Consider the following 27,932-nt stretch of genomic DNA (forward strand, 5'->3'; position numbering starts at 1 on the left):
TAAGGACATATAAGGAGAAAGCATCGAACTCTGAACTTCTACTGGTCAGATACTGACTTTCCCTGATGACACCGCCTATGACCTGACATCACCAAAGAGACACCCAGAAGACAACGGAGGACTATATAGGGGGGGTTAGCTGCGCGGGAAACTTACTTCTCTTCTGGGTAGAGCTGTGCTTATCATAGACTCTTTGTTATCCAGGGAGAAGCCGCACGTGTGTAATAAACAACGCTTTGTTTCTGAAATCAATTCTGTTTCCTCCGGTGCTTCTAAGTAGATAAGGTTGCTTTTTACTTCAACAGTTCCTCATCGCTGTTCACAGCAGTGTCTACATCCACACTTAAGGTCAGGTAGTCGGCTACCTGCCGTTCCAGGCGTTGGTGGAGGGTGGATCCGGATGGGCTACGGCGAGGCGTTGGACTAAAGAACGTCCGCATGTCCGACATCACCATGAGATCGCTGGAGCGTCCTGTCTTTGACTGCGTGGACAGGGGAGGAGGATTAGTGGCAGTGGTACCTTGCTGGCGTTGTGCTGTCACATCACCCTTAAAGGCATTGTAAAGCATAGTTGACAGCTGGTTCTGCATGTGCTGCATCCTTTCCACCTTCAGGTGAGTTGGTAACAGGTCCGCCACTTTGTGCCTGTACCGAGGGTCTAGTAGTGTGGCTACCCAGTACAGCTCATTCCCCTTGAGGTTTTTTATACGGGGGTCCCTCAACAGGCAGGACAGCATAAAAGACGACATCTGCACAAAGTCGGATCCAGTACCCTCCATCTCCTCTTGCTCTTCCTCAGTGACGTCACGTAAGTCAACCTCCTCCCCCTAGCCGCGAACAATACCACGGGAAGGTTGAGCAGCACAAGCCCCCTGCGACGCCTGCTGCGGGTGTTCTCCTGCCGCCGTCCCCTCCTCCTCCCCCAAAGAAACACCTTGCTCATCATCCTCTGAGTCTGACTCATCTTCTGCACACGACTTCTCTTCTTCCTCCTCCTCCCCCCTCTGTGCTGCCGCAGGTGTTGAGGAAACAGCTAGGTCTGATGAAAATTGGTCCCATGCCTGTTCCTGCCGTAACAGTTCCTGGTCACGCTCATTCGCAGCTTCATCCGCCACTCTACGCACAGCACGCTCCAAGAAGTAAGCGTAGGGAATTAAGTTGCTGATGGTGCCCTCACTGCGGCTTACCAGGTTGGTCACCTCCTCAAACGGCCGCATGAGCCTGCATGCATTTTTCATCAGTGTCCAGTTGTCGGGCCAGAACATCCCCATCTTCCCAGACTGTTTCATTCTACTGTAGTTGTAGAGGTACTGGGTGACGGCTTTCTTCTGTTCTAGCAGGCGGGAGAACATGAGCAGGGTCGAATTCCAGCGAGTCGGGCTATCGCAAATGAGGCGTCTCACCGGCATGTTGTTTTTCCGCTGAATTTCCGCAAAGCGTGCCATGGCTGTGTAAGACCGCCTCAAATGCCCACAGAACTTCCTGGCCTGCTTCAGGACATCCGCTAAGCCAGGGTACTTTGCCACAAATCTTTGAACAACTAGATTCATGACATGTGCCATGCAGGGTATGTGTGTCAGCTTCCCCATATGCAAAGCGGCAAGCAGATTGCTGCCGTTGTCGCACACCACGTTGCCTATCTCCAGGTGGTGCGGGGTCAGCCACTCATCCACCTGTTTCTTAAGAGCAGCCAGGAGAGCTGCTCCAGTGTGACTCTCCGCTTTGAGACAAGACATGTCTAAGATGGCGTGACACCGTCGTACCTTGCATGCAGCATAGGCCCTGCGGTGCTGGGGCTGTGTAGCTGGAGAGGAGAACTGCCACTCAGCCAAGGAGGAGGAGGACAGCGAAGAGCATGTAGCAGGAAGAGAGGAGGTGGCAGGAGGCCTGCCTGCAAGCCGTGGAGGTGTCACAATTTGGTTCGCTGCGTCCTGCTTGCCATCGTTCACCACCAGGTTGACCCAATGGGCTGTGTACGTAATGTAGCGGCCCTGCCCGTGCTTGGCAGACCAGGCATCCGTGGTCAGGTGTACCCTTGACCCAACGCTCTTCGCAAGAGATGACACCACTTGCCTCTCAACTTCACGGTGCAGTTTGGGTATGGCCTTTCTCGAAAAATAAGTGCGGCCTGGCATCTTCCACTGCGGTGTTCCGATGGCCACAAATTTACGGAAGGCCTCAGAGTCCACCAGCCGGTATGGTAACAGCTGGCGAGCTAACAGTTCCGCCACGCCAGCTGTCAGACGCCGGGCAAGGGGGTGACTGGCCGAAATTGGCTTCTACTGCTCAAACATTTCCTTCACGGACACCTGACTGCTGTTGTGGGCAGAGGAGCAGGAAGCGCTCAAGGGCAGAGGCGGAGTGGAGGAGGGTGCCTGTGAAGGTGGAAGGGAGAAAGCGGCAGAAGCAGATGATGCACCTGAAGAAGGAAGAGGAGAAGGAGGGTGACTTTTCTTTTGTGTGCTGCTGCTGCTTTTGCTCAGGTGGCCATCCCATTGCTGTTTGTGCCTTTTCTCCAGGTGCCTTCCTAAGGCACTTGTCCCTACGTGAGTGTTGGCCTTTCCACGGCTCAATTTTTGTTGGCAGAGCGAACAGATGGCTTTGGTCCGATCTGAGGCACACACATTAAAAAATTTCCACACTGCTGAGCCACCCTGGGATGTGGGCACTATGGGGACCTCAGCAGCTGATGCTGAAGGGCAAGTTGGCTGGCTCTACATAGGTGGCGATACATGGTGCCGGACACTGCCACCAGCTGTTTCTGACGAAGAGCTGCCCCAGCTTCTTTCAGCAACTTCTCTCCTCCTACTACTCTCTGACTCCCCCTCTGAACTGTCCCCCTCTTCATCTCCTCTATTGGGAACATACAGAGGATCTGTATCATCATCATCATCGTAATCGTCCTGCCCAGCTTCGCTTGCCTCAGACAAATCCAAACATGCACCATCAGTAGGTCCTTCATCCTCCTTACACGTTACATCCATAGTGTTGCCGCGTAACTCAGACATATTAGCTGGTGAAAATTCATCTGGCTGTAACAACAATGGCTGTGCATCAGTGATTTCAACACTAAATAATTCTTGCGAAGTGTCAAATGCAGCGGAAGTGGTGCTAGTAGTAGCGCTGGTGGCTGAGCAAGATGAGGTGTTCTGTGTCGCTAAATACTCAACCACATCCTGACAATCTTGGGAGGTGATGGGACGTGCCTTCTTCCGAGCACTGTACTGTGGGCCAGGTCCACACGAAATTACATTTACACGACCTCGCGCAGACCTGCCGGGTGGCCTTCCTCTGGCTCTGGCACTACCTCTTCCTCTACCTGTTTTGTCCATATCGGGTATGCACGGAGTGGTATATCACACTGCGTGCACTCACGTAGGTAGGTGGGTTCACTTAACTGCACAGGTATGCGCACTGATGCGGTGGGTTCACTGAACAGAACAGGTATACAGTGGCGGGTTCACAGAACAGGTATGCAGTGGCAGGTTCACTGAACAGAACAGGTATGCAGTGGCGGGTTCACTGAACAGTACAGGTATACAGTGGCGGGTTCACTGAACACAACAGGTATGCAGTGGCGGGTTCACTAAACAGGTATACAGTGGCGGGTTCACTGAACAGAACAGGTATACAGTGGCAGGTTCACTGAACACAACAGGTATGCAGTGGCGGGTTCACTGAACAGAACAGGTATACAGTGGCGGGTTTACTGAACACAACAGGTATGCAGTGGCGGGTTCACTGAACAGGTATACAGTGGCGGGTTCACTGAACAGAACAGGTATACAGTGGCAGGTTCACTGAACAGAACAGGTATGCAGTGGCGGGTTCACTGAACAGAACAGGTATACAGTAGCGGGTCCACTGAACAGAACAGGTATGCAGTGGCGGGTTCACTGAACAGTACAGGTATACAGTGGCGGGTTCACTGAACAGAACAGGTATACAGTAGCGGGTCCACTGAACAGAACAGGTATGCAGTGGCGGGTTCACTGAACAGAACAGGTATACAGTAGCGGGTCCACTGAACAGAACAGGTATGCAGTGGCGGGTTCACTGAACAGTACAGGTATACAGTGGTGGGTTCACAGAACAGGTATGCAGTGGCAGGTTCACTGAACAGAACAGGTATGCAGTGGCGGGTTCACTGAACAGGTATACAGTAGCGGGTCCACTGAACAGAACAGGTATGCAGTGGCGGGTTCACTGAACAGTACAGGTATACAGTGGTGGGTTCACTGAACAGGTATGCAGTGGCAGGTTCACTGAACAGGTATGCAGTGGTGGGTTCACAGTACAGGTATGCAGTGGTGGGTTCACAGAACAGGTATGCAGTGGTGGGTTCACTGAACAGGTATGCAGTGGTGGGTTCACAGTACAGGTATGCAGTGGTGGGTTCACAGAACAGGTATGCAGCCAGGAACAAGCTAAGCCTAACTAATCTTTCCCTATGAGAGACAGTCTGCAGCAGCTCGCCCTACTCTCACTAATGCAGGCACACGAGTGACCGTAATGGCCGCCGCTGCCTGCCTTATATAATGGGGATGGGGCTCCAGGGGCTAGTGTAGCCTAATTGGCTACACTGGGCCTGCTGACTGTGATGTAGAGGGTCAAAGTTGACCCTCCATATGCATTATGGGGCGAACCGAACTTCCGCAAAGGTTCGCCTGCGGGACGCGAACGCGAACCACGGAAGTTCGCGTGGAACCGTTCGCAGGCGAACCGTTCGGCCCAACTCTAGTCACAAGTTAGCGGAAATTGATTTGTATTGGGTTTTTTGTTCACAAAGTGTCATTTTCTGCTAACTTGTGACAAAAAAAAAAAATCTTCTATGAACTCACTATACTCCTAACAGAATACCTTGGGGTGTCTTCTTTCTAAAATGGGGTCACTTGTAGGGTTCCTATACTGCCCTGGCATTTTAGGGGCCCTAAACCGTGAGGAGTAGTCTAGAATTCAAATTCCTCAAAATGACATGTGAATAGGACGTAAGGCCCCTTAGCGCACCTAGGTTGCAAAAAAGTGTCACACATGTGGTATCGCCGTACTCAGAAGAAGTAGTATAATGTGTTTTGGGGTGTATTTTTATACATACCCATGCTGGGTGGGAGAAATCTCTCTGTAAATAGACAATTGTGTGTAAAAAAATCAAACAACAGACACCCCAAGGTATTCCGTTAGGTGTATGATGCGTTCATAGAAGATTTTATTTTTTGTCACAAGTTAGTGGAAAATGACACTTTGTGAAAAAAAAAAAAACATAAAAATCAATTTCCGCTAACTTGTGACAAAAAATAAAAGCTTCTATGAGCTCACCATACTCCTAACGGAATACCTTGGGGTGTCTTCTTTCTAAAATGGGGTCACTTGTGGGGTTCCTATACTGCCCTAGCATTTTAGGGGCCCTAAACTGTTAGTGGTCTAGAAACCAAATGCCTCAAAATGACCCGTGAATAGGACATTGGGCCCCTTAGCGCACCTAAGCTGCAAAAAAGTGTCACACATGTGGTATCGCCGTACTCAGGAGAAGTAGTATAATGTGTTTTGGAGTGTATTTTTACACATACCCATGCTGGGTGGGAGAAATATCTCTGTAAATGAGATTTTTTTTTTATTTTTATTTTTTACACACAATTGTCTATTTACAGAGATATTTCTCCCACCCAGCATGGGTATGTGTAAAAATACACCCCAAAAAACATTATACTACTTCTCCTGAGTACGGCGATACCACATGTGTGACACTTTTTTGCAGCCTAGGTGCGCTAAGGGGCCCAACGTCCTATGAGTACCTTTAGGATTTTACGGGACATTTTGAGACATTTGTTTCCAGGGCAGTATAGGAACCACACAAATGACCCCATTTTAGAAAGAAGACACCCCAAGGTATTCCGTTAGGGGTATGGTGAGTTCATAGAAGATTTTATTTTTTTGTCACAAGTTAGTGGAAAATGACACTTTGTGAAAAAAAAACAATAAAAATCAATTTCCGCTAACTTGTGACAAAAAATAAAATCTTCTATGAACTCACCATACTCCTAATGGAATACCTTGGGGTGTCTTCTTTCTAAAATGGGGTCACTTGTCGGGTGGGAGAAATATCTCTGTAAATGGACAATTGTGTGTAAAAAAAAAAAAAAAAAAAAAATTGTAATTTACAGATATTTCTCCCACCCAGCATGGGTATATGTAAAAATACACCACAAAAAACATTATACTACTTCTCCTGAGTACGGCGATACCACATGTGTGACACTTTTTTGCAGCCTAGGTGCGCTAAGGGGCCCAACGTCTTATGAGTACCTTTAGGATTTTACAGGACATTTTGAGACATTTGTTTTCAGGGCAGTATAGGAACCCCACAAATGACCCCATTTTAGAAAGAAGACACCCCAAGGTATTCCGTTAGGGGTATGGTGAGTTCATAGAAGATTTTATTTTTTTGTCACAAGTTAGTGGAAAATAACACTTTGTGAAAAAAAAAACAGTAAAAATCTATTTCCGCTAACTTGTGACAAAAAATAAAATCTTCTATGAACTCACCATACTCCTAACAGAATAACTTGGGGTGTCTTATTTCTAAAATGGGGTGATTTGTGGGGTTCCTATACTGCCCTGGCATTTTAGGGGCCCTAAAGCGTGAGGAGTAGTCTAGAAACCAAATGCCTCAAAATGATCTGTGAAATCCTAAAGGTACTCATAGGACGTTGGGCCCCTTAGCGCACTTAGACTACAAAAAAAGTGTTACACATGTGGTATTGCCGTACTCAGGAGAAGTAGTATAATGTGTTCTGGGGTGTATTTTTACACATGCCCATGCTGGGTGGGAGAAATCTCTCTGTAAATGGACAATTGTGTGTAAAAAAAATCAAAAAAAAAATCTCATTTACAGAGATATTTCTCCCACCCAGCATGGGTATGTGTAAAAATACACCCCAAAACACATTCTACTACTTCTGAGTACAGCGATACCACATGTGTGACCCCTTTTTGCAGCCTAGGTGCACTAACGTCCTATGAGCACCTTTAGGCTTTACAGGGGTGCTTACAATTTAGCACCCTCTAAAATGCCAGGACAGACCCCACAAATGACCCTATTTTGGAAAGTAGACACCACAAGGTATTCAGGTATTCAGAGAGGGGCCTGGTGAGTCCGTGGCAGATTTCTTTTTTTTTTGTCACAAGTTAGCAGAAATGGAAACTTATTTTTTGTTTTATTTGTTTCAAAGTGTCATTTTCCGCTAACTTGTGACAAAAAATAACATCTTCTATGAACTCACCATGCCTCTTAGTGAATACTTTGGGATGTCTTCTTTCCAAAATGGGGTCATTTGGGGGTATTTGTACTATCCTGGAATTTTAGCACCTCATGAAACCTGACAGGTGCTCAGAAAAGTCAGAGATGCTTCAAAATGGGAAAATTCACTTTTGGCACCATAGTTTGTAAACGCTATAACTTTTACCCAAAGCAATAAATATACACTTATTGGATTTTTTTTTTTTAATCAAAGACATGTAGCAGAATAAATTTGGACAAAAATGTATATAGAAATGTTACTTTATTTAAAAAATGTCAGCACAGAAAGTTAAAAAAAAATCATTTTTTTGACAAAATTTGTCTTTTTTGATGAATATAATAAAAAATAAAAATCACAGCAGCAATCAAATAGCACCAAAAGAAAGCTGTATTAGTGACAAGAAAAGGAAGGAAAATTCATTTAGATGGTAGGTTGTATGACCGAGCAATAAACCGTGAAAGCTGCAGTGGTCTGAATGGAAAAAAGGCTCTGGTCCTCAAGTGGTTAAACAACAGTTCAGCATATGTATGAATGATCGTTAGACTGATAGCAGCAGTTTTGACTGATCCGCTTGGCGGGTCCGTGGACTGTCATTCAAATAACAGTTAGGTCCATACATGTGTACAAACGACTTGTTGTATGAAAGTCTATTAGTTTCACACTAAAAAAACTTTCAAACAACAAGTCATTTAATCAGTCATTTGATCTAGTCCATTGTTCTATAAATTCCATTGACCAGTCAAACGACATGTAAAATTACCTGTAATTAGCATTTCAAACATCTTGGCCTCTGCATATAGATATATATATGTGTATATTTGGGTTCAAGGTGCGTTTGTAGTTTCTGGGGGGGCTCAGCGCACCTCTGATTGGAGGCCATTCGGAGGCGGCCTGGTGTTGCGCTGATCCACCCTTTGCGTATATTCACAGAATCAATCAATCAAGCAGACTCCAAACTCTCCAACATGGGAAAGACCAAAGAGCTGTCCAAGGATGTCAGAGACAAAATTGTAGACCTGCACAAGGCTGGAATGGGCTACAAAACCATTAGCAAGAAGCTGGGAGAGAAGGTGACAACTGTTGGTGCGATTGTTCGAAAATGGAAGGAGCACAAAATGACCATCAATCGACCTCGCTCTGGGGCTCCACGCAAGATCTCACCTCGTGGGGTGTCAATGGTTCTGAGAAAGGTGAAAAAGCATCCTAGAACTACACGGGAGGAATTAGTGAATGACCTCAAATTAGCAGGGACCACAGTCACCAAGAAAACCATTGGAAACACATTACACCGCAATGGATTAAAATCCTGCAGGGCTCGCAAGGTCCCCCTGCTCAAGAAGGCACATGTGCAGGCCCGTCTGAAGTTTGCCAATGAACACCTGAATGATTCTGTGAGTGACTGGGAGAAGGTGCTGTGGTCTGATGAGACCAAAAAAGAGCTCTTTGGCATTAACTCAACTCGCTGTGTTTGGAGGAAGAAAAATGCTGCCTATGACCCCCAAAACACCGTCCCCACCGTCAATCATGGGGGTGGAAACATTTTGCTTTGGGGGTGTTTTTCTGCTAAGGGCACAAGACAACTTAATCGCATTAACGGGAAAATGGACGGAGCCATGTATCGTGAAATCCTAAACGACAACCTCCTTCCCTCTGCCTGGAAACTGAAAATGGGTCGTGGATGGGTGTTCCAGCACGACAATGACTCAAAACATACAGCAAAGGCAACAAAGAAGTGGCTCAAGAAGAAGCACATTAAGGTCATGGAGTGGCCTAGTCAGTCTCTGGACCTTAATCCAATAGAAAACCTATGGAGGGAGCTCAAGCTCAGAGTTGCAAAGAGACAGCCTCGAAACCTTCGGGATTTAGAGATGATCTGCAAAGAGGAATGGACCAACATTCCTCCTAAAATGTGTGCAAACTTGGTCATCAATTACAAGAAACGTTTGACCTCTGTGCTTGCAAACAAGGGTTTTTCCACTAAGTATTAAGTCTTTTATTGTTAGAGGGTTCAAAAACTTATTTCACTCAATGAAATGCAAATCAGTTGCTATCTTTTATTTAAGGTTATTTTTTCAATTTTCCTTTTGATGTGCTATCTGCCACTGTTAAAATAAACCTACCATTGAAATTATACTGTTCTGAGACTTTTAATTTCTTTGTCATTGGACAAACTTACAAAATCAGTGAGGGGTCAAATAATTATTTCCTCCACTGTATGTGTGTGTGTGTGTATATATTTGAATGACAAGTCGTTCAAACGTCCGGTTAGAACGACAATCGGGCATAAAATCGACGTGTGTATGCACCTTAAGTGAGTCTGACTTTTAATACCTTATCTTTTGCTGTTTTCATATTTATAGTATTATCATATATACATACTGTATATATCATTATATACATCAATAGTTGCCAATCTTCCTTTGAGAGGGTGTAACAATATAGATCTGTAATGTTATCTCCAAAATTATGTTAAGAAGTCAAGAGATCCCTGGAAGATCCCATCACAGTCAAAGTGATCCAATCCTTCTGCATATCAGTCCTGTGTGTGTCTCTTAGCACTGCTGGAAGATAAATCCCTCTCTTCTTATTTTACCTGACTTTGTCTGTCTGTGAAGAGTTTTGAGCTGAATGTACAAACTCCTTTCCTCAGCTCACTTTGGATGAATTGGAACGTCTAATATTCCCACATCTGCAGCTCACAGTAGGTAAATAACAATGGTACAGAAAACTTTCCTTGAGTCTCAGCTTCTTATTTTCACTGTAAATGGTTAAATTCTGACTTTGAATTGTGATTAAAATCTGGGTCTTGCAGCTCCCAACAAGAACAAATGATTTTCTTTTCAGCACTCCCTTTTGTTATTTGGAATGTTTCTTCATCCAGATAAAAGTGTTTACACTGAGCGCTAAAGCTGATCGCCGTCATAGAAACAATGCTATGCTGCGCCCCCCGCGTAAGGGTAATTCAGGGCGATCGCCAAACCCCAAATTAGATTTCCCTCTGAGTTGCTACAACTGGGAGGGGGAAAAGTATTTAACACCACCGGGGAGTTTAGCGGCAGCAGGGAGAGCCGTCATTTAGCTCACCCAGTGCCAAACTGCCTGGGGCCTGGATACTATGTATATGATACTTAGTACCCCATTAATTGGGCTTCTTACCAGTGTGAGAGCTTTCATGCCTGACAAGATTTGATTTATGCCCAAAACATTTCCCACACTCAGCACATGAATATGGCTTCTCACCTGTGTGAGATCTCTTGTGTTTGACAAGATCTGATTTATAACCAAAACATTTCCCACACTCAGCACATGAATAGGGCTTCTCACCAGTGTGAGAGCTTTCATGCCTGACAAGAAGTGATTTACGCCCAAAACATTTCCCACACTCAGCACATGAATAGGGTTTATCACCTGTATGAGATCTTTCATGTGAAACAAGATATGATTTCTGTGCAAAATATTTCCCACACTCAGCACATAAATAGGGCTTCTTCCCACTGTGAGTTTTTACATGGGCAATAAGATATGATTTAAGCCCAAAACATTTCCCACACTCAGCACATAAATGGGGCTTCTTCCCACTGTGAGTTCTTTCATGGGCGGCGAGAATTGATTTATTCGCAAAACATTTCCCACACTCAGCACATGAATACGGCTTCTCACCTGTGTGACATCTCTCATGTGTGACAAGGCTTGATTTAGTAAGAAAACATTTCCCACACTCAGCACACGAATGGGGCTTTTTGAAACAGGAATAAGACCCTCCAGCAGTGAAAGAACTTTTCTGGGTATGAAGCCCCTCAAAGTTAGACAGGTGAGAGAAGTCTGGGGGAATATTTGTGGTAATCAGGATATTTGCAGGAGACTCTTTCCCAATGACATCATCCTCGGTTGTACAGTCTGTGGATACAGAGAGACGAGTCTCTGAGAGGTTCCTGATGCCGGGACACTGCGCTGCAAATAGAGAAACACCATCACTTCCTGTTAGAGAATTCTGAGGTGAGGAACAATTATCATTAGGGATGGTCGGTGAGTTGCTGATAATTCCAAGTTGATGCAAAGTACATGCATGTTGGAAATGGGCCAGATGCAGCAGCTTAATAGCTTTGCATATAATTAGCATACAATCTCAGGTTTATTGGCATGTCACTGACCATCACCAGTTATCAGCCTGACAGAGAACTGCGGAAGGTTGTGCTCATTACAGGCGGCCAATCACATGACATAAACTTTGATTTGCATACAAATTGTATGTAGCTTGAAATTCAGCCAATCAGATGCATTTCCTAAGAAATGGGATTAGCTGCATATCATTTGCATACAAGTCAGAGGTATTTGCTTCTCATTGAGCATCCCCACACCTAAAGCATTGGCCATACATTGAAAAGCAGTAAACTCCAGCTTGATGAGACAGTGGAAGCTATATGTACTGATAGCAAGAAATCTGCCTTATGTTTGTAGAGCAATGTGGTTTCATTCTCATTACCATTTTCTACTCGTGTCCCTCATATGCCCCTTATGGAGTCGTTACAAAAATCATCCGCCTCCAACTCCACGTCTCAGTTTATGAAACCGCTGACTCCGACTCCAGGTACCCCAAATTGCTCCATCTCCGCAGCCTGTGCAGAGCTATGGTGTGATACAAAAATCACTAATCCTACTGTATATATACAGGCGTCAATTCACCAAGCAATTGGTAATGCTGAAAACAGCTGATTTTACCGATCACTTCATCGTGGCTGTTACCACATGGAAAGCTGAAATTACCAAGCAGTGAGGTCATTACCGTCTTGTGCGGTAAACACCTCAACAAATGTCGGTAAGTGTCAATTCATCAAGGTTACAGCATGCGGTAAAGCCCTGGATGATTACCGGCAGTTCTCCTCTGTCAGGATCAGTGCGAGACTCACAGAACTCACACAGAAGCAGAGATGTTTCTCTATGACTCACAGGAGCAGAAGCCAATAGGAACAGCCTGTCTCCTGCAAATGATTTTGATTGGACCTGAAGCCTTCTTGGGTGGGGAGGGGGTCGTCACGCTTTCCTTTGCACTGGAAGCAGAGCAGAGAGAGATACAACAAAAGACGCTTCCCCTGCCTCCCTTTGCCAGTTTAACCTCTACTGTTGCTGTTTGAAGATACAGAGTAGCTAGTGGGGAAATCCCCTAAGCAGGACATGTTTAAAGTTTCTCGGACGTTCATCTAAGCTGTGGCAAAGAAATAAAATGTTAAGAAAGACTAATGGAGACTGATAGATTACGAGCAAGCAGAAGCAGTATAACAAAACATGTACATTTAAAGGGATGTCAGGATGCCTCTTACTATTGTAATGTTGTCTCTGCACGGAGAACAGATGTAACAACACAGACAACTCACACTCTTCTGCTGTTACTGACAACTGGGCTTTGGTAAATTACCAAACTTCTACTGCACCTGTGAAAATATTGTTGAATTAGCACACAAAAGTCTTAAATACCGAATGCGGTATTTTCCCGACTTTTTGTTGATCGAACAGCCTTGATGAATTGGCGCCTAAGTGTAGCCATATCTCTCCTCCCACCCTTCTGACCAATGAAGAACTGACCCACTGCACACTGCAGCTCCTATTGGACAGGAGAACAGTGGGGGGTGGGGAAGGGTGAGGACTAGAAATCACTGTCCTCCCCCGCAAGCAAACCTGATATGACCAAATATATTTTTTTGAATGAATTATTAATGTCCATAGAATTGTGTAGCTTTCAATGGCTTTCTCTGTCCCTCCGGTTCCCGGTTGGTGAAATGGTTATGAATTCTGTATACTGTAAGCGGACATGAATGGGCGGATTCTGGGAACTTCATGAACCCTGCCTGGCCTGTAACAGGAATTACTCATGCTGTCTTCTTTCCTCCATACACAGGGAGTTCCTATTACTGGGCATGTGCAGATCAGTAAGCCATGCCTGCTCACAGGAAATGCATGTTCACAGTTTCTTCCTGTGCAAAGGATATGAATATCCTCCAGAATAAGAGAGGAAGTAAAAGTGCCAAGAGCTTCCATACTCATATACAAACACTCCCAACTATTCAATCAAAAAAAAAATTACCTACACTTTGACTCATCTTCACCTCCTGTGTGCCCCCTTCAGTGCTTCCTCTGTACTTCCTGTGTGCCCACTTCAGTGCTTCCTCTTTACTTCCTGCGTGCCCGCTTCAGTACTTCCTCTGAACCTCCTGTGTGCACCCTACAGTGCTTCCTCTGCACCTCCTATGTGCCCACTTCAGTGTCTCCTCTGCACTTCCTGTGGGCCTCCTTCATTGTCTCCTCTGCACCTCGTGTGTGCTCCCTTCAGGGCATCCATTGCACTTCCTGTGTGCCCCTTTCAGTGCTTCCTCTGCACTTACTGTGCGCCCCCTTCAGTGCCTCCTCTACACTTCCTGTGAGCCCCCTTCAGTGCTTCCTCTTCACTTACTGTGTGCTCCCTTCAGTGCCTCCTCTACACTTCCTGTGAGCCCCCTTCAGTGCTTTCTCTTCACTTCCTGTGAACCCCCATTAGTGTTTCCTTTGCAACTCCTGCGTGCCCCCTTCAGTGCTTCCTCTGCACCTCCTGTGTGCCCGCTTGCGACTCTGCAGGGAGGAAGGGGGGAAAAAGAGAGGAGGAGGCCAGGAATTTTAGGAATGCGGCCCGCAATCCTCAGAATGCGGCCTGGGTAAAGCAAAGTTTACCCCGACCTGAACTAACCACACAATGTTTTTGGCCCTGCGCTGTTATACGGGGGCTGGGTGAGATCATCTGGAAAAAAATATTGCTATTATCTTCAGAGTGAAAGCAGCACAAATCCTAATTTTTCAGCACAAATAGCCATAAATGCTTCACTAACCAAACAGGATGCATTTTTTTATATGTGCTGATTGTAGGGTGGGGTTGGGGGTGGCCTCATGGATCCCAGCTGAGTTCATGAACCCTGCATGCCCAGTAACAGGAAGCACTTGTACGTGAAGATAAGAAGATGGGTCCATTCCCTCCGCCATGTGACACAACCTCGCGGCACGCTTCCCCATGGGCGTGGTGACACGTGTGGGAGGCAGCAGCAGCATTGCCAGGCTGCTCTGCTTATAAACGCTCCCCCACACACATTATTAACTGCAATATTTTTGACTGATGGGTCCACCTGATAACTTTTATGAATATTGATCTCTTGTTTCTTAGACCATCTGAGTAGACAGGCCTGTGTGTTCCCATGATGAATGAATGTTAATTAATATTGTTTTATTGGCAGCCCAAAGGAGTGCCATCAGCTGTAATGTCTTTTACATTTGCAATACTGTATTTTTCAGAATATTGTCCCCCGTGTGGTGACATGCGGGGGGGGGGGGGCAGGAGGAGACACGTGGGAGCAGAGGGGACACAGGGGAGCAGAGGAGACACGTGGGGGTGGGGGCAGGGCGGACACAGGGGAGCAGAGGAGACACGTGGGGGTGGGGGCAGAGGGGACACAGGGGAGCAGAGGAGACACGTGGGGGTGGGGGCAGGGGGACACAGGGGAGCACAGAGAAGACATGGGGGGCCAGAAGGAAACACAGGGGGACAGGAAGGGACACAGGGGGACATAAGAGGGCAAAGGAGGTCACAGTGGGACACACAGGAGGACACAGGGAAAGAAGGGGACATACAGGGGAAGCAAAGGATGACACAGGGGGACAGAAGGGGACACATGGTGGATGGACAAAAGGGGGAACAGGAGGACAATTATTGGGGAAGCACAATATATTCCCTGTTTTTTCCTTTTCTTCCCCTATAAACCTAGGTGTGTCTTATATTCCGGAGCGTACGTGTTGGTTTTGTATTATGTGTCGTGCACAAATGGTTAATGATGGAGTGGGCGGGGAATGGATGGAGTGGGCGGGGAATGGATGGAATGGGCGGGGAATGGATGGAATGGGCGGGGAATGCGATTATGTGGCCTGGGTGTGGTTGCACACTTCAGAGCCTTTATATGCATTATGTGTGATCAGTTGCTGTTGTACACCTGGGAGGGGCCGTAACATGTAGTGCATCTGTTCCCCCATACAAAGCATCTTTGCAGCCAGTGGTGTGCTGCCTCTTTCTTGCTTTTGTTATTGTGGGGAACAGTTTCAAAAGCCTTTGCAAAGTCCAGGTATACCACATCTACTTCTTTCCCCAGATCTAAATCTGCATTTACCAAGTAACCCCAACAAAGTTCTGTGTACAGAAATGTACAGTGACCATTGTCAGCTTGTTACAGTCTGATAGAACTCATTTAATTTGTGATTATAGCTACATGTGACACAACAATCACTCAGAGTTGAAAAGTAATTGTGTGATCAGCATTGTATTACTGCTGTGAGATGTAGTGGGATGCTTCTCACTCATCCACCACCTCCCCTCTCCACACACCAGTACAGGGTACTCCAAAGCCAGCAGGGTGTCTGTACTGTTATTGTTACTAAGCTGCCACCAAACACAATCATAAATGATAGTTTTACATGGCAAAGGTCTAACATGAGTATGTAGCATATCCCGTAATATGGCCAGTCTGTGAGCAGTGACAGTCATAACAGCAATAAGATACACATTTATTCTATATGTAATGCAGACTACTCACCTGCTCTGCCCTCTGTAACATTGTCTTCCTCTTTACTTGTCCTCAATATGTCTCCCTCCTCCATAGTCTGCTGGTCACTCCTCACATAAGTCTCTTCTTCTTCCTCTTTAATAGTCGTCATCATATCCACCTCCTCTGTACACTGCTGATCACACCTCACATATGTCTCTTCTTCCACTTTAATTGTCCTCTTCATGTCACCCTCCTCCACAGACTGCTGATCACACCTCACATATGTCTCTTCTTCTTCCTCTTTAATAGTCGTCATCCTATCCCTCTCCTCTGTACACTGCTGATCACACCTCAGATAACTTTCCTCTTCCTCATCTTTAATTGTCCTCATCATGTCACCCTCCTCCGTAGACTGCTGATCACCCCTCACATATGTGTCTTCTTCTTCCTCTTTAATTGTCCCTATCATGTCACCCTCCTCCATAGACTGCTGATCACTCCTCACATATGTCTCTTCTTCCTCTTTAACCACAGCATGTCCATGTTCCCCACCCTAAGTGCACAAAGGGAGAGACCATGTTCAATGTGAAAACAGATAACCGCATAAGCAGAAGAAAGAAATGTGTCATGGTTTAGAGTCTCTGGGGACTCTCAGCCCTACCTACCTGATAATGGTGGGGGATGGTAAGATATTTCTGCATACAATCCTGGGAATAAAGAGGACCTGTACATCTTTGGGGTGAGTTTCTGTTACTGGATCCATCTACAGAAAAGCACACACCGACTAAATACAATGTCTCTATGTGTTTATCAGAAGACTGGGGGAGAAGGGGGGGGGGGATCTAGGCGGACTCTCTGTACTGCTTCATCCCTCACTAGTAATTAACATCTCCCCTTACCTGGTGATGTGAGGGGCAGCTGATTCTCCATTATGGTGTTCTTATTGAGGTTCGTGTGTCCTTTTAAATACTGCCCCTCCTCCATGGAGAGACTGATGGTGATATCTTGACACCTTTTAGGAGCCTGAAACATACAACGATACAGTTACCAACCAGACACATTTCTTGTTGTTATTGGATAATGTACCAACATTCCCAGCACCACTCACCTCTCTTGTCAGCAGCTCCATCATCTTCCTGGTGATTTCCAGAATCTTCTGCTTGTTGTGTCCCTCAGACCTCAGGGAGTGAGTTGGAGGCATTGTGATGGTCACATGATTACCAGACTTCACTGGAGGAAAACTCTGTGTAGAAAGTCCAACAATAATGTCACACCGCTCTCAAAGAATTCTTCTCACCCCAACAGTCAGCTGTTTACTTATTAGAGATAAAAGTGACATCATGTGACCTCCTACAATGCTCCTCAGCTCTCCAGTCGTGTGTGTGTGTTTTATTATTAGAGATAAGAGTGATTTCATGTAACCTCCCACAATCCTCCTCACCTCTCCAGTCATGTGTGTGCTTTATTATTAGAGATAAGAGTACCTCACCTGTCCCATCAGCAGATAGATGATCTCTAGTGCGAGGTTGAATATCTTCTCAGTCATGTGACTCTGGTCCTCCTTCATCCTCAGTGATGTGGTTATGTGATCTGTTCAAGATTCCCCAACCTTTTGATAGAAATTAAGGGGGGATATAATCCAGGTTGTACAGTTGTCAGTGGTGAAACTATCCATACAGGATCCCACCAGCACTCCCCCATTGGGGTAACATGTGGGTGGTAGGGCTATGCAGTATATCACAGGAAAGCATAATAAGTTGGTTTATAGCTACCTGTGCACTATACTCCCAGCATGCTGCAGTCCTGTCCTCCCTCTGCCTCCTCTCCAGCTGGCCTTCTCTCCTCACATCTACCTCCCACTGTTACCATTCCTGTGATGTTACAGCAGTGCTGGTAGTGGTAGATGAATGAGAATATGAGGAGAGAAGAGGCAGAGACTGAGGCTTTTGGGAGCAGAGGACTGGAGCACACTGTGACAGGTAGCCATAAACCAATGTAAATCCTTCCTTTTACTACTCTGCATGGAGGTGGGGGAAGAGAGCAATACTGGAGTGTGGACATGGCTATGCTGGAGGAAAAATGGCAAAACTGCAGTGGGGGGACATTACATACTGAAGGATAATGGCAATGCTGGGGGACACAGAGAGGATATGGGTATACTGGAGAAGAAATGGCATTACTGGGGTGACATTACATACTGAAGGATAATGGCAATGCTGGGGGACACAGAGAGGATATGGGTATACTGGAGAAGAAATGGCATTACTGGGGTGGGGGAATATTACATACTGGAGGATAATAGCAATGCTGGGGGGATACAGGGTGGACATGGTTATACTGGGGAATAAATGGCATTACTAGAGTGGGGGTCTTGCATACAGGAGGATAATGGCAATGCTGGGGACACAGGGTGGACATGGCTATACTGGAAGAAAAATGGCTTAAGTGGGGTGGGGAAAGCAAAAAAAAAAGTTGGTTTATACCAGCATCCTGTATTCCAAAAATTGCTAAATTTGTGTCAAGTACTGTCCCTGAGACCAGATTTTTCTTGACTCTGTAATGAGACTGAATTATTACTAGTAAGGTGAGATTTTAAAAAAATGACAAACAAGTCACAGCTGTAATGTAAAAGTCTCTTGTATGGCAATTACTTCAAGATGGATGATCAGGATAGTGACAGGTGTGCTATAATAATTCCAATATTTGTTTAGGGCTTTTCTCCTGTTGGACTCAAGGCGCTTGCGAGGCAGCCACTAGAGCGCACTCAGCAAGAAGTATTAGTGTTAGGGAGTCTTGCCCAAGACCTCCTTACTGAAAAGGTGCTGTCTTACTGAATAGGGAGAGTTTTAAAGGTGTTCTCCGTGTCTTTAAAAAAGCAAAAACTGACACTTACCTGGAGCTTCTATCGGCCCCCTGCAGCTGTAATGTCCCGCGCTTAGGGTTGCCACCCAGCCGGTATCTGGCCGGCTCAGCCGGAAATTCCAGTATAAAGCCGGCACCAAATTTTTTTTTTTTTACTGGCATGTCATTTGCCGGTAAAAGTCTAAGCTTATCTGACTCCTTTCCCCTCTCATCTAAGGCATACATTCCAGCCAATCATGAGCGAGTGTTGCCGCGCCCCCTGGAGGAATATCAGTCAGAGGTGAGCAGACAAGCCTCAGGAGAGCAGGGATAGGATCAGCAGCAGTACAATGTGCTGCTGCTGTGTGAGGAACAGCTGGGATGTGAAGAAGAGGACAGGGGGGAATATCAGTCAGAGGTGAGCAGACAAGCCTCAGAGGAGAGCAGGGATAGGATCAGCAGCAGGTCAATGTGCTACCACTGTGTGAGGAAAGCTGGGATGTGAAGGAGAATACAGGGAGGTATGTCAGTCAGAGAAGAGGTGAGCAGAGGAGCCTCAGACTAGAGCAGGGAAAGACAAGATGAATCATGCTAGTGCTGCTGTTATACAGGTCGGGAAACAGAGCTATTCTTATAGTGCACCAATGACATAATTTTGTGTTCTATATTAGCAGAAATATGTCATTGTTGCTATAGGAATAGCTCTCTAGTTCCCTGAGCTGTGGAGAGAGATTGGGGCTGTTTGAGGGAGCAAAGCAACCCTGCCCTCCTAGGTGCATGTCAAAGATATTTAAAGAGAACCCGAGGTGGGATTTAATTATGTTACTGGGGCAGAGAGGCTGGTTGTGCACACTAAGACCAGCATCCGTTGCCCCATGGTGTGCCTCCATGTCCCCCCTGCGCGCCGCTATACCCCCCGTAGTGCTGGCGACACGCAGCGCGTCGCCAGCACAATGTTTACCTATGCGCTGTCAGTCAGTCAGATAGGGACCTGCAGAGAGGGAAGCCTCAGCATCCTATTGAGGCTCCTCACGGTGGTCTGAAGTTCCCCATTACTGAGTGCAGCCAACCCCCCCCCCCCCACACACACACACACACACACACACACATTGGGGTTGCGCAGCGCGTCTTCCTGGATCGTGGCCGCACAAGCCTGTCTGAAATTGCGCAGTAGCATGGAGCCCGAGACGCCGGCTTACTGCGCATTTGCGAGCTGCCATACGTGGCCATGGTCCAGGGAGACGTGCAGCGGGGCCTTGATAGGATTAGTGACAATGCATTGTTGGTAATCTTCCAGGAGGGCTGCGCTCAGCGACAGGGGACATCAGAGCAGCGAGGGAAACCTTAATAGGATCCTGAGGCTTCCACCTCTTTAGGTAACTATCTAAAGTTGAACCTGAGTTGTGAGGTGAACTAAGCTTTTTGTTTCTTACCTGGAGCTACTTCCAGCCTGTGTCCTTCGCTACAGCTCCGGTCTTTTCCAGCGTGCCGCCCCTCACAATTCCTCTAAGCTTTGATGGTAACATACTGTGTCTACGGCAGGCTTGCTCTCACTAGTAACCATGATTCAAATGAGGATTAATTGCTGTAGGTACGCAGCGGAGATATAAGGTGTTAATTACCTATAATTCCGCCATCCGCCCTGCGATCCAAACAGGCTGAATGCGTCCTATTAGATGCGTTGCAAGCCTCAGTATGGGCACTTCCTCTTTCCGGCTTGAAGGAGGAAGTGCCTGTAATGAGGCTTGCAATGCATCCAATAGGACGCGTGCAGCCTGCTTGAAGCGCAGGGCAATATTGGTAATTAACACCTTATATCCCTGCCGCACACCTGTAGCAATTAATACTCATTTGAATCACGATTACTCGTGAGAGCAAGCCTGGTCTATGGTAGAGGTGAGATTAGGTTGTGAGCTCCTCTAAGGACAGCCATGACATGACTATGTGCTCTGTACAGTGCTGCAGGAGATGTCAGTGCTGTATAAATATATAATAATAATAACATGGTAGGACATTAGACTATGACTATGGTAGGATTAGATTGTGAGCTCCTGTGAGGACAGTGACATGACTATGTAATCTCTAAAGTGCTGCATAAAATGTCAGTGCTATATAAATACATAATAATATGGTAGGACATTTGGAGTATGACTATGGCAAGGATTAGATTGTAAGCTCCTCTGGGGACAGTCAGTGGCATGACTATGTACTCTGTAAAGTTCTGCAGAAGATGTCAGTGCTTTAAAAATACATAATAATAATATGGTAGGACATTAGACTATGACTATGGTAGGATTAGATTGTGAGTTCCTGTAAGGATGGTCAGTGACATGACTATGTACTCTGTGAAGTACTGAAGAAGATGGTAGTGCTATATAAATACATAATAAAAATATGGTAGGACATTTGACCATAACTATGGTAGGATTAGATTGTCAGTTCCTCTGAAGACAGTCAGTGACATGACTATGTACTATGTAAAGTGCTGCACAAGATGTCGGCGCTATATAAATATGCAACAATAATGGCTGGCTGTATGATAGATAGGACCTTTTAATTTCTCTTCACAGGTTGGGAGTCCCATCTATGGGATACCATGGATAGGTTTTCTATATTTTAATGTTATGCCTATAATCAACTATAATCTGTTGTAATAATGCCCTCTTCTTCCTGTTCTTGTTCAATTTTCGCAGTCATCTTGAGTGATTTTGAGAAAAAAGGGCGTAACAGACCACACCCACTTTTAGGCCCCACCCCAAGCCGCTGCTCCAACATACGTTTGACAGTGGATGTAGGCAAATTCGACGTGTAGGTTATCACGTCGGAACACTGGTATTTTTTTACCCAAAAGGTGGCAACCCTACCCGCGCTGTCCTCCTCCGATCACCGTGATCGGAGGAGGACAGCGTGGGACATTACAGCTGCAGGGGGTCAATGGAAACCCCAGGTAAGAGTCAGTTTTTACTTCTTAAAAGCCACCAAAGAACCCCTTTAACACAAGTCTCCTATGTCCTATGGGCTATGGCTTAACCATTACTATGACCTCCTCTGCAACAAAGTATATCCACCCTGACCTCTGATCTACTCAATATATAATAAGAATTACCTGTTTCAACAACAATATCTCCTCGCCACTTACTCCAACTTATCTTCCTGCCGTTACATCCCTTACTACTGCCTCTGTTAGACCACTTCCTGCCTGTGTCACATGATCACTTTCTGTCTTTGGTTTATTTTCGTCTTGTTTGTGCTTTTCACTTAGGAGAGGTAAGATTGCCATCTTGTGGTGAATAGGCTAACTGCAACCTCTATTTGTAGACTCACCTGCACTTAGCCATATAAAAGGTAACCATACACTTAGGCTTCAGAGGAGCCGAAATAAAATAAAATATTTAGAAATAGTTTAAAACGTGAAAGTAGATATGAGCTTACCTTCTCTCAGGGAAAACACTGAGAAGAATGAAATAAATAATTATAGCAAGCCCAGTGTCTCAGTGTTTTTCTTTCTTTCTTTCTTTTTCTTGTTTTTCTTTTGTTGTTGTTATTATTTTTTTGGTACATTGAAGCAATAATTAGACAGAATCAGGGTAAGTGGCCACAGGATGTTGCTGTGGTAGCCCCCTGCCCTCCTTTATTTTTCAGTCAGGCTGAAAATACAGCTTCCTAGCAGTATTGTGAAGCTATATGTGTCCATCTGATCACAGTATTAGTTGCGTGTGCCTGCCAGTTAACAATATTAGGTAGCTGTGTGTGTCACCCAGATAGTAGCATAAGGCACTGTAGGCGTGTGTGCCCTCCAGCTAGCAGTATAGGGTAGCTATGTGTGCCCCCAGATAGCAGTATTAGGTAGCAGTGTGTCCCCCCAGATAGCAGTATTAGGTAGCTGTGTGGGCCACCGGATGGCAGTATTAGGTAGCTGTGTGTGTGTCTCCCAGATAGTATTAGGTAGCTGTGTGTGCCCTCCAGATAGCAGTATTAGGAAGCAGGAGTGAGCCCCCAGATAGCAGTATTAGGTAGCTGTGTGTGCCCTCCAGCTAGCAGTATTAGGTAGCTGTGTGTTTCACCCAGATAGCAGTATTAGGTAGTTGTGTGTGCTCCCAGATAGCAGTATTAGGTAGCTGTGTGGGCCCCCAGATAGCAGTATTAGGTAGCTGTGTGGGCCACCAGATAGCAGTATTAGGTAGCTGTGTGGGCCCCCAGATAGTAGTACTAGGTAGCGGTGTGTGCCCCCAGATAGCAGTGTTAGAGGCTTTGTGTGTCTTCCACCTCCACATGACCTACAGCCATGAGCACACCAACCTGCGTGTCCATTGGTCCCGCCTTGTGTCCAGCATGTCACCATGGCGATAGCATTAGAATGCAGGGATGGATGGTATGGTGCACCACTCCTGTTATGCAGCACAATTTGCGCAGGCAGCAGAAATGACATAGTGGGAGAGTCCTGTTTGCCACCCCCCACCCCACATTTGTCTCTCCAGACTGCTGCTCAAGAAAGGATCCTCAGGTCCAGAAGCTTTGAGCAACTACAGACCTGTCTCCAACCTCCCCTTTCTGGGGAAAGTTATTGAAAAGGCTGCTCCTCACTTGAATCTATGTTGCTCCTCCACAGAATTTATACTGTGCCTCCCCAGGATCTATGTTCCTCCCTATATTCTATGCTGCTCCTCCCCAGATTCCACCTCACCCCCTCCCCTGCCCAGATCTATGCTGCTCCTCTTCTCCAGGATCCATGCTGCTTCTCCCCAGATGCTATGCTGCTACTCACCCAGGTTCTATGCTGCTCCTCCTCAGGATTTATGTTGATCCCCCCCTTATTCTGTGCCAGTGATGGCTAATCTTGGCACTCCAGATGTGGTGGAACTGCAAGTCCCATGAGGCATTGCAATACTCTGACAGCTCTAAGCATAACTTTGGGAGGCAGAGGCATGATGGGATTTGTAGTTTGGTCACAACTTGAGTGCCAAGGTTAGCCATCACTGTATCTATGCTGCTCCTCCTCAGGATCTATGCTGCTAGTCCCCCGGATCTATGCCACTCTTCCGCAGGATCTATGCTGCTTCTCCCCAGATGCTATGCTGCTCCCCCCCCCCCAGATTCTAGCCCCCCATCTATGCTCCTCCTCCCCATGACCTATGCGGCTTCACCCCAGATTCTATGCTGCTTCTCTCCACATCTACAGTATGCTGCTCCTCCCCAGGATCTGTCCTGCTTCTCTTTATATCTGTGCTGCTCCTCCCCAGCCTGAAGCGACAAGAGACAAGTCTTGTTGGTTTTATATAGAAATGCTTTTAATATTTTTTACACAACAAAAATAAAAGCTTTCAACTTACATCGCGTGTGCCTATAATCATCCAAATAACATTTTTTATACAAAGCGTTTTGGGATTCCTCACCGTCTTAAAGCCATCAACTACTTTTTTTCTACTTAATTTTATTCATTTTACTTTATTATGATATTAAGCAGTAAAAGTAACATTAATCAGGAACATGTGAAGTATAACAAATAAACATTTGTTCTCATGGAGCACCTCCTGTTGGTGTGACTGGTGAGTTGTGTAAGTACAAGTCTTCTCACTTTACTGCTGTAGCATACAGACCTCTAACCTTGCAAGTGCCAAAGTATCCTGACTCTGTGTATGATTGACAATTCACTCTGGGGGGCGGAAACACAGCTCATGTCATGTCACATGACAAGGTGGGTGGGGCCATCAGAGAGCTTTCAACAGCCACTAAATGTCAGCAGGAACAGAGCCAGGAATGATGTCACAGAAATGTCACCACTGGAGTTCCCAGGAGATAAAAGAAGCCAGCAAATCCCTCCTCCCACCAGACTCCGCCTATAGCTTATGGGCGGAGCAATCTCTTAAATAACTCCTTCCCATCATCTGGTTTTCTAGTGACAGAAGAGGTCAGCCTGTGAAATATTCCTCCAGAAATACAGATATAAATTCTGCGTCACAAACCTCACTTCCTGTGCAGGAAAGGCAGCTTGGATTACACAATAAATTAATCTTTTTTTTTTTTTTTTGAATGTCCACAGAGTCAAAATCACAAGAGACCCAGAAGGGTCACCATCCCCAATCATTGTTCCCCTTCCCCCATCAGCAGCCGGCAACATCAGCTGCTTCTAATTTCAGTGCAGATGAGTTCTTGTCTGCGCGTCTTCATGTGCTTCAGAAGGATTCTCCCATGTGTCTCCTCAAGTGCTGATAAAGGTTTCCACTCTCAAGAAATCATTTCCCACATGCTGAACATGCATGAGGCTTCTCACCTGTGTGAGTTTTTATGTGTCTCAGAAGATTTCTATTCTCAGAAAAACTTTTCCCACATTCAGAACAAGAAAAAGGACGCTCCCCAGTGTGGATTTTCATGTGCCTATGAAGGCTACTCTTATCAGACAAACATTTCCCACACTCTGAGCATGAAAAAGGCCTCTCACCTGTATGACTTCTAAGGTGTCTTAGAAGATTACACTTCTCAGAAAACCCTTTCCCACACTCTGAACATAAAAAAGAATGTGTGTCTGTGTGACAAGCCTGATGCCTAATAAGGTTACTTTTCCGAGTGAAGTTTTTCCCACATTCTGAACATGAAAGGGGTTGAACACCTGTGTGATATGCCTGATGCCTAACAAGGTTAGCCTTGTGAGCAAAACATTTCCAGCACTCTTAACATGAAAAGGGCCGCTCACCTGTGTGTCTTCTCATGTGCTTAAGAAGATGCCTGCGGCGACTAAAGCATTTCCCACACTCTGAACATGAAGACTGATACTTGTCTGTTTGGCATTTCTTGTGAGTAAGAAGGTGTTATTTATGAGCATGGGCTTTTCTACAGCTCTGGTGGGGACAAAGATCTGTTTTAGAAAGAAAGTCTTTCCCACACTGCAAACATGAATAAGGCCTCTCACTTGTATGTTTTCTGAAGTGTCTAACAAGGTTACTCTTTGCTGAAAAACTCTTCCCACATTCTGAACATACAAAAGGTTGCACCCCTGTGTGACATACCTGATGTTTAATAAGGTGACTCTTCAGAATGAAGTCTTTCCCACACTCTGCGCATGAATATGGCCTCTCACCTGTGACCTCTGAAGTGTCTAACAAGGTCAGCCTTTGCTGAATACCGCTTCCCACAGTCTGAACATGAAAAGGGTTGCACACCTCTATGTCCTTTCATGTGCTTAACAAGAGCTCCACTCTCAGCAAAACTTTTCCCACATTCTGAGCATAAATAAGGCTTTTCCCCTGTGTGACATCTGACGTGTACAACAAGGTCACTCTTTGCTGAAAACTTCTTCCCACACTCTGAACATGAAAAGGGGTGCTCACCTGTGTGACATGCCTGATGCTTAATAAGGTGACTCTTCTGAAAGAAGTCTTTCCCACATTCTGAACAAGAATAGGGCCTCTCACCTGTGTGACTTCTAATGTGTCTAAGAAGATTTTGCTTTGTTGAATATCTCTTCCCACACTCTGAACAGGAGAAACGAGGCTCCCTTTCATGAGTTCTCTGTTGTTTATCACAGTGTAAGAATGAAAAAGGATGCTCACTTTTGTGAGTTTTCTGGTGTTGCAAAAGTTCATTATTCTTAGTGAAACCTTTCCCACACTCTGAACATGAATAAGGATGCCCCTCTATGTGTGTTTTAAGATGTAGAGCGAAAGTGGATCTCCTACTAAAACTTTAACCACATTCAGAACATAACTGTTTACCAGCTCCACACCTATCAGCACTTGTGTTATTGGCAGAGTCCTCAGCATTAGGTGGAGCTTTTATAGAATGTGATTGGTCAGAAGATTCCCCAGGATCAGAGGGGGACCCACCTGCACTGTGATCTCTATGATGTGTATTTCCATTGATTGGAGAACATTGTGTGATTTATTGGGTACACATAATTAACCTGTCAAAACATTTTTTAAAACAATTGTTATAATTATTATACAAAAGAAGAACAAACACCAGGGAATTGTCACATAGACAATTTATTGGGGCAGAAAACATGAAAAACTAATCGTTGTGGGATTGACAATTGTTTGTTTTTTGTTCTGCAGTTCCCATTATTCACTATTACTGTACATTCTAATATTTGGCACCCGTGGATATTGGCTCTTTTATGGACATTCAGGAGTCTACAATAAATTTTCAAGACCCAAGACACCTTTTTCACAGTAGTAATATTAATTTCTTTTTTAATTCATCATTACAACTTAGATTATATATGAGTATACTAGTATACATACATATACAGTATATTTTTTCTTATATTTGTATCGGCACTTATATGCTTTTTAATTATGTCATACTATTTTTGCACTTTATATAGCACTATTAATATGTATTTTTGTATATAGTCTGTTTTTTATAATATGTTTATCATGTATTTATATACTCACTTGTAATATTCATTAATGATCACTAGATGTCCTGTGCATGTTCCAAATCATGCTTGTTTTAATTTACTATGGCTGTCGATGTGTAATATGAAGTTTGCCCACAAGATGGCTATCATCAAGGCATATGTATGTATGTAAATAATCCACTTGCTTCTGTTATTATTAATTGTTATTGATTGTTATTCTTATAATTATTATTAGTTTAGTGACCCCCTTTTGCATATAGCTAATTATTTGATTATGTATTTTGGCCTGCCGCTCAATGCACTGACCCTCCGCGTACAGCATCATCGGGTATGCGCCGCTCAGTCTATGCACCGGGAGGTCGCGTAGCGGAGTGACGCATAGGGGGCGGCGGCGTTAGCGTACTATTTATGGCGTCCTCTTGTTTTAATTTTTATCTCCGAAGAAGCACCGTTGGGAGGTGCGATACATGTGAGGTCTTTTCGCGGGCAGATGCTGTGAGGGGCAGTGCCTTGGAACGGTGAGGGTCTTATTTTTATTCACTACTGACGGCCATGATATTCATTTGTTTCAGAACTATTGTACTTAGGAGTATGTGCTGTCTGTAGTTTATTTTGTGTTATATACATGTGATTTATTCTGATATAACGAATACCCTCTTTGGCACTGTATGAGGAGCTATTGATTTATTTCTACCGTATATTATATTTACTATCCCCTCTCCAGCCACGCTGGTGATTTGTTGTATGTTTTTATCTGGGATACGTCCTAAATAAATTTATATACTTTTGGCTATATGCAGTTGTGGTCATTTGGTTTATAAACCATGGATGCTTTTTGTTGTTTAATTCCAAACCAGCACCCTATCGGCAGTGCTTCCCCGCAGG

At 45.2% G+C, this 27,932-nt stretch overlaps 1 protein-coding gene across 1 annotated transcript; it reads right to left on the reverse strand.

Moving 5' to 3' along the window:
- Positions 1-7,595: 7,595 nt before the first annotated feature.
- On the reverse strand, positions 7,596-21,883 carry LOC137535015 (zinc finger protein 436-like). The gene is made up of 7 exons (XM_068256777.1): positions 21,798-21,883; positions 17,340-17,459; positions 16,959-17,093; positions 16,750-16,873; positions 16,516-16,613; positions 15,899-16,403; positions 7,596-11,249 (listed from the first exon to the last, which is right to left on the reverse strand). The coding sequence occupies exons 2-7, from the start codon at positions 17,415-17,417 to the stop codon at positions 10,438-10,440; spliced, it is 1,752 nt and encodes a 583-aa protein (XP_068112878.1). The 5' UTR covers positions 17,418-17,459; positions 21,798-21,883; the 3' UTR covers positions 7,596-10,437.
- Positions 21,884-27,932: the final 6,049 nt, after the last annotated feature.

This window comes from Hyperolius riggenbachi, chromosome 10 (assembly GCF_040937935.1).
Source record: "Hyperolius riggenbachi isolate aHypRig1 chromosome 10, aHypRig1.pri, whole genome shotgun sequence".
NCBI lineage: Eukaryota > Metazoa > Chordata > Amphibia > Anura > Hyperoliidae > Hyperolius > Hyperolius riggenbachi.

Bases quoted from the DNA above. Each gene is read 5' to 3' on its own strand.
- LOC137535015 (XM_068256777.1), bottom strand. From the start codon at position 17,417: ATGAAGGAGGACCAGAGTCACATGACTGAGAAGATATTCAACCTCGCA. The intron at 16,614-16,749 runs GTAAGGGGAGAT...GCTTTTCTGTAG, and splicing joins GCTGCCCCTCACATCACCAG to ATGGATCCAGTAACAGAAAC. The intron at 16,404-16,515 runs GTAGGTAGGGCT...TTGTGCACTTAG, and splicing joins CCATCCCCCACCATTATCAG to GGTGGGGAACATGGACATGC.